The following is a 4330-nucleotide window of genomic DNA, read 5'->3' as shown; positions in this document are numbered from 1 at the left end:
TATATATATATATATATATATCAGTTTATTATATATAAATATATCAGTTTATTATATATATATGCATGATTAATTTTCGAAATTAACGAATGCACGTGCGCCCCACTTTTACATAAGTTAACGAGTGCATGTGCGCCCCACCTTTACATGTGGATCCGCCCCTGATTAACCGTATCATTCCTCGATCTTAAAGAAGAATTAGGATAATCAATATGTTTTAGCTCTTAGAGTTTTCAATTCGATTTTATACCCCTATACTATACATAGCAAGAGCAATTATTTGAGAATATATTTTGAATACAGTAGGCAAGATGATTGATTAACCAAATAGGAACTCGTCTTTATTTTATTGTCTTTTGGCTAAAATGCAGAGGCAAAAACCTCGAGATGCGCCGAATATATTTTATTAATGCAATAATTATGAAGACTAATTAGATTAGGAAAATGCCTACCTAATGGCCAAGATGAGACCAATAATTTAATTTATTAGATGATCTTTGATGTGTATGTTGCAAAACGTGCTGATAAAAAAAATGCCTCTTAAAAACAGTCTAATATTATATTAAATCTTCATAATTAATCATCTTATAAAGTACTCTTAAATATAAGATATTTATTTAAAGATACATTTTCAAGTATTCACCACTCTTATCGTTATCTATAGGTTATCACTATTAACATCTAAATCTTAACAAAAATAAATATGATCTTATACTTGTAAAGGGAAGTGTCTTCTTAAGAACTACATTAATTCTTTGTTAGAAGAGATACAAAATATATACCGTCAAATTAGATAATTATAGTGAAATAATATTATAACGAATGCATTCTTATTAGTAAATCATGCCTTGAAATATTATGACGAGTACAGAAAGCATAAGAATGTTATGGTTATCATCATATCAGAATGCGGAGGTCTGGGAATATATGTAAACAATTGAGTACTAAAGTATTCAACTGTAAAAAGTAAAAAAATTTAAAAACACAACTTGTAATTGTAATTCGTAGGTATAACGACAAAAGTTGAACATGTGACATTATAATTAAATGGGTTAGACGGTTTCTAAATTTTTTTTAATTATTATTATTTTTATTATCTCTTCTAAGGGGGTTGGTGAAAGACGGTGGGATGTCAAACCACGCCAGGGACATGGCAATATTTTTATTCCATAAAATTATGATCCGGTATCAGAAACATCATTAAGAAGATATTAATAATATTTTTTTAATTTATTCTCATTTAAATAAATAAATTTATATTTTTTAAGTAAGAAAATAATTAAAAAAAATACGTCTTTTTCAAGATATTTTTTTAGAATAAATTAGTAAAAATATATCTTACATTCTAAGGATGAATAATTTTTTTTAAAGAACATATCCAAATAAAAAATATCATTTATTTTGAAAGAGAGTAGATTTTTTTTTGTTTATTTCGATGTTGATGTCGTTAGAATAACAATTATGAGAACCATAAGAATATGTGAAATTAGGGTAAGTAAGCGTCATTGCTCTCTCCACTTCAAAACAAATTCATTTTCGACACTTATTCTATGTTCCAAAACAAATTAATTTTTTTTAAAGCCTAAGATGTATTACTTATTTTCTTCAAAAATTACTCATCTATTTAATGAGCAAGTTTTTCAAATATCTCTAGATTAAAAGAATTCTGGAAGAAAGCAAGAAAATAATATTGACTTTGGAAAATATCACTCATAATTTTTTTAACGCCACAAAAATTCATTTATTTTTAAATTAGAGATTGTATGAACAAAATAAAATACATGTACGTCACACGCAATATATTGACTTGCACGCTACCTGTCCCGGCTTGGAAAGACGGTGATGCTTTTGCTTAGGCAGAAGAATACAATATTGATCGAGAGATCGATAGGGATATTTATAATACATTTATAGGACTAACTTAATTTGATAATGTGGATCACGCCCGTTACAATTGTTACACAAAATATATTATAATATCGACTATTATGGTCATTAACGCGATTTATTGATAGCCCGAATATTTGGTGTATTCCGGACCCAAGATTAAGTTCTAGGATGTTGGATGATTCGGTGGTCTATGGTCAATTTGGGTTGATTGCGTAACTTTCTTTATTTGGCACGGTTAAATGATCTCAATCCGGTGTATTTCTACAAATACAATTAACATAGAATGTTATTTAGAAAATTTATTGCTAAATAAAATTCTAATTTAAAAAACTTATCGTTAAAGAAAATGTTTTGACAGACTAGAGATGAAAAATGGAAATCCTTCCAGCCAATCATGACCCTTTTTAATGTACAAGCTAAGTTATGAAAGAATGATTTTAACAAATCCTCATAGAGAAACATGCCTATCCGGTCAAATCATATCATAATTCATGTCGTTAAACACGTGATGACATAGTTCTCTGAAATTAGGTCTTAAAGTCTAACTCACACCTAGGGCGTAGACAAAATTAATTTTGAGAGCTCCAATTTTGGTTGACCATGAGTCATGTTGTGAAATGATGTAAAATGTGCAACTATCCCATCTTAAAGCTTAAACTATTAAAAATAAAATATTTTTATTAGTTAATTATACTCTCAACAAGCCGCTTTGATAGCTTTCGTGAGGTAGTTGAGATTGAGGATCTTATAAAGGGCACCATATCCAAGCAATATAATCTCAACATCTTCTTTCTTCTCTTCAATCAAAATGAGGTGTTTCACAATTCTCTTGTTTTTTTCATCTATAGTAGCCGTGGGATTGGCCTCTAATGTTGAAGATGAGGGTATAATTAGCCAAGTAGTAGAAATTCACCGTCTAAGGCCACAAACTGGTTCTGCTGGTTATACCGTCCCACAATTGGACTGTCTTAGCTGGCGCCTCGCCGTGGAGACGAACAACCTTCAAAACTGGAGATTGGTACCTAAAGAGTGTGAAAACTATGTAGGTCATTACATGTTAGGCAAACAATATCGACGTGACTGTGAGTATGTAGCCAAACAGGCTATTGAATATGCCAAAGCCCTTAAACTTGGCGGAGATGGAAAGGACGTTTGGGTATTTGATATTGATGAAACTACTCTCTCAAATCTTCCTTACTACGCTCGATCCGACGTTGCTTTTGGGTAAAAACAAAAAAACATTACTTATAATTGTTTTTTTTATGTGTGTGTCCGCTTATTACGTTTTCTAGTACGTACATAGCATGATAAATTTTCATAAATAGCGCTATTACCATCCATTTTTGCAAGATTTTGTTTTAATTCAAAACGTATAGTAGCATTTTGATTTCCAACTAAAATAGCATAGATAAAGTATCTACATTATATTTTCGAAGTTAAAATTAAATATATGTATATGTACGATCAAATAGATATTTTGATGTAATTTTATGCAGGGCTATAGCATACAACAACACAAAGTTTAATGCGTGGACAGCTGAGGGAAAAGCGCCAGCGATTCCATCGATACTGGGTGTATACAAGACTGTGTTGTCTTTGGGGATCAAGCCCGTTTTCATTACAGGGACAAGAGAAAATTTCAAACAAGTTAGGATTGTCAATCTCAAGAAAGTTGGTTATAGCAACTGGGCAGCACTTATACTAAAGTAAGTAATACGTTCGTGTATTTTCAGTAATGTTACATATTTTTTTCGTTTTAATTTATGTAAAGTTATTTGACTGGATGATCGATAACTTTACAGGGGAGAAAATGATTCGGGATCAGCAGTGCAATTTAAATCAAGCAAGAGAACGGAATTAGTTAAAGCTGGATATAGAATTGTTGGTAATATTGGAGATCAATGGACTGATTTAATAGGAGAAAATGTTGGAGCTCGTACATTCAAAGTCCCTGACCCTATGTATTACATTAGTTGATTCGAAGCAAATTTTAATCATCAACAAAGGGGGATAGCTTTTTTATTTCATGTTTTTATGTATTTCGAATTTTCCTATTCATCACCCTCACTTTGCTATAATAACGACTTGCTTCAACATTTTAATTGTTTTCTTCTTGGCAATTTTGTTATTAAAAGAAGCACATCTCTATTAAAATTTAATTTCTCATTGTAGCCTAGTGTCACGACCCGCCAGATACCCAGGCAGATCGCAACCTGCCTAGGCAGCCAGCAGCAGGCGCAAGGGGGCAGGCAGCCCAAACCGGTCAGCAGACCAAGGTGCAGGCGCCCAAGCAGGCAGCAGTTGGAGGGGCAGCCGTTACAACCGTTTCGGCAGTTTCAGCCGTTTCAGCTGTTACAGCCGTTACAGCTGTTACAGCAATTAATGGGCGGCAGTTTCAAGCCTTGGGGAGGCTTGGCAAAACGTGGGGCAGACTAGTCAA

The 4330-nt window shown here is 32.4% G+C and overlaps 1 protein-coding gene across 1 annotated transcript; it reads left to right on the top strand.

Moving 5' to 3' along the window:
- The first annotated feature begins 2668 nt into the window (after positions 1–2668).
- Positions 2669–3992, top strand: LOC107021640 (acid phosphatase 1-like). Its single transcript, XM_015222340.1, has 3 exons — positions 2669–3114; positions 3387–3596; positions 3693–3992. The coding sequence occupies exons 1-3, from the start codon at positions 2699–2701 to the stop codon at positions 3865–3867; spliced, it is 801 nt and encodes a 266-aa protein (XP_015077826.1). The 5' UTR covers positions 2669–2698; the 3' UTR covers positions 3868–3992.
- Positions 3993–4330: the final 338 nt, after the last annotated feature.

The sequence above is a fragment of the Solanum pennellii genome, chromosome 6 (assembly GCF_001406875.1).
Source record: "Solanum pennellii chromosome 6, SPENNV200".
NCBI classification, from domain to species: domain Eukaryota; kingdom Viridiplantae; phylum Streptophyta; class Magnoliopsida; order Solanales; family Solanaceae; genus Solanum; species Solanum pennellii.
Note: the sequence above shows the minus strand (reverse complement) of the source record. Positions and strands in the feature narration are given on the sequence as shown.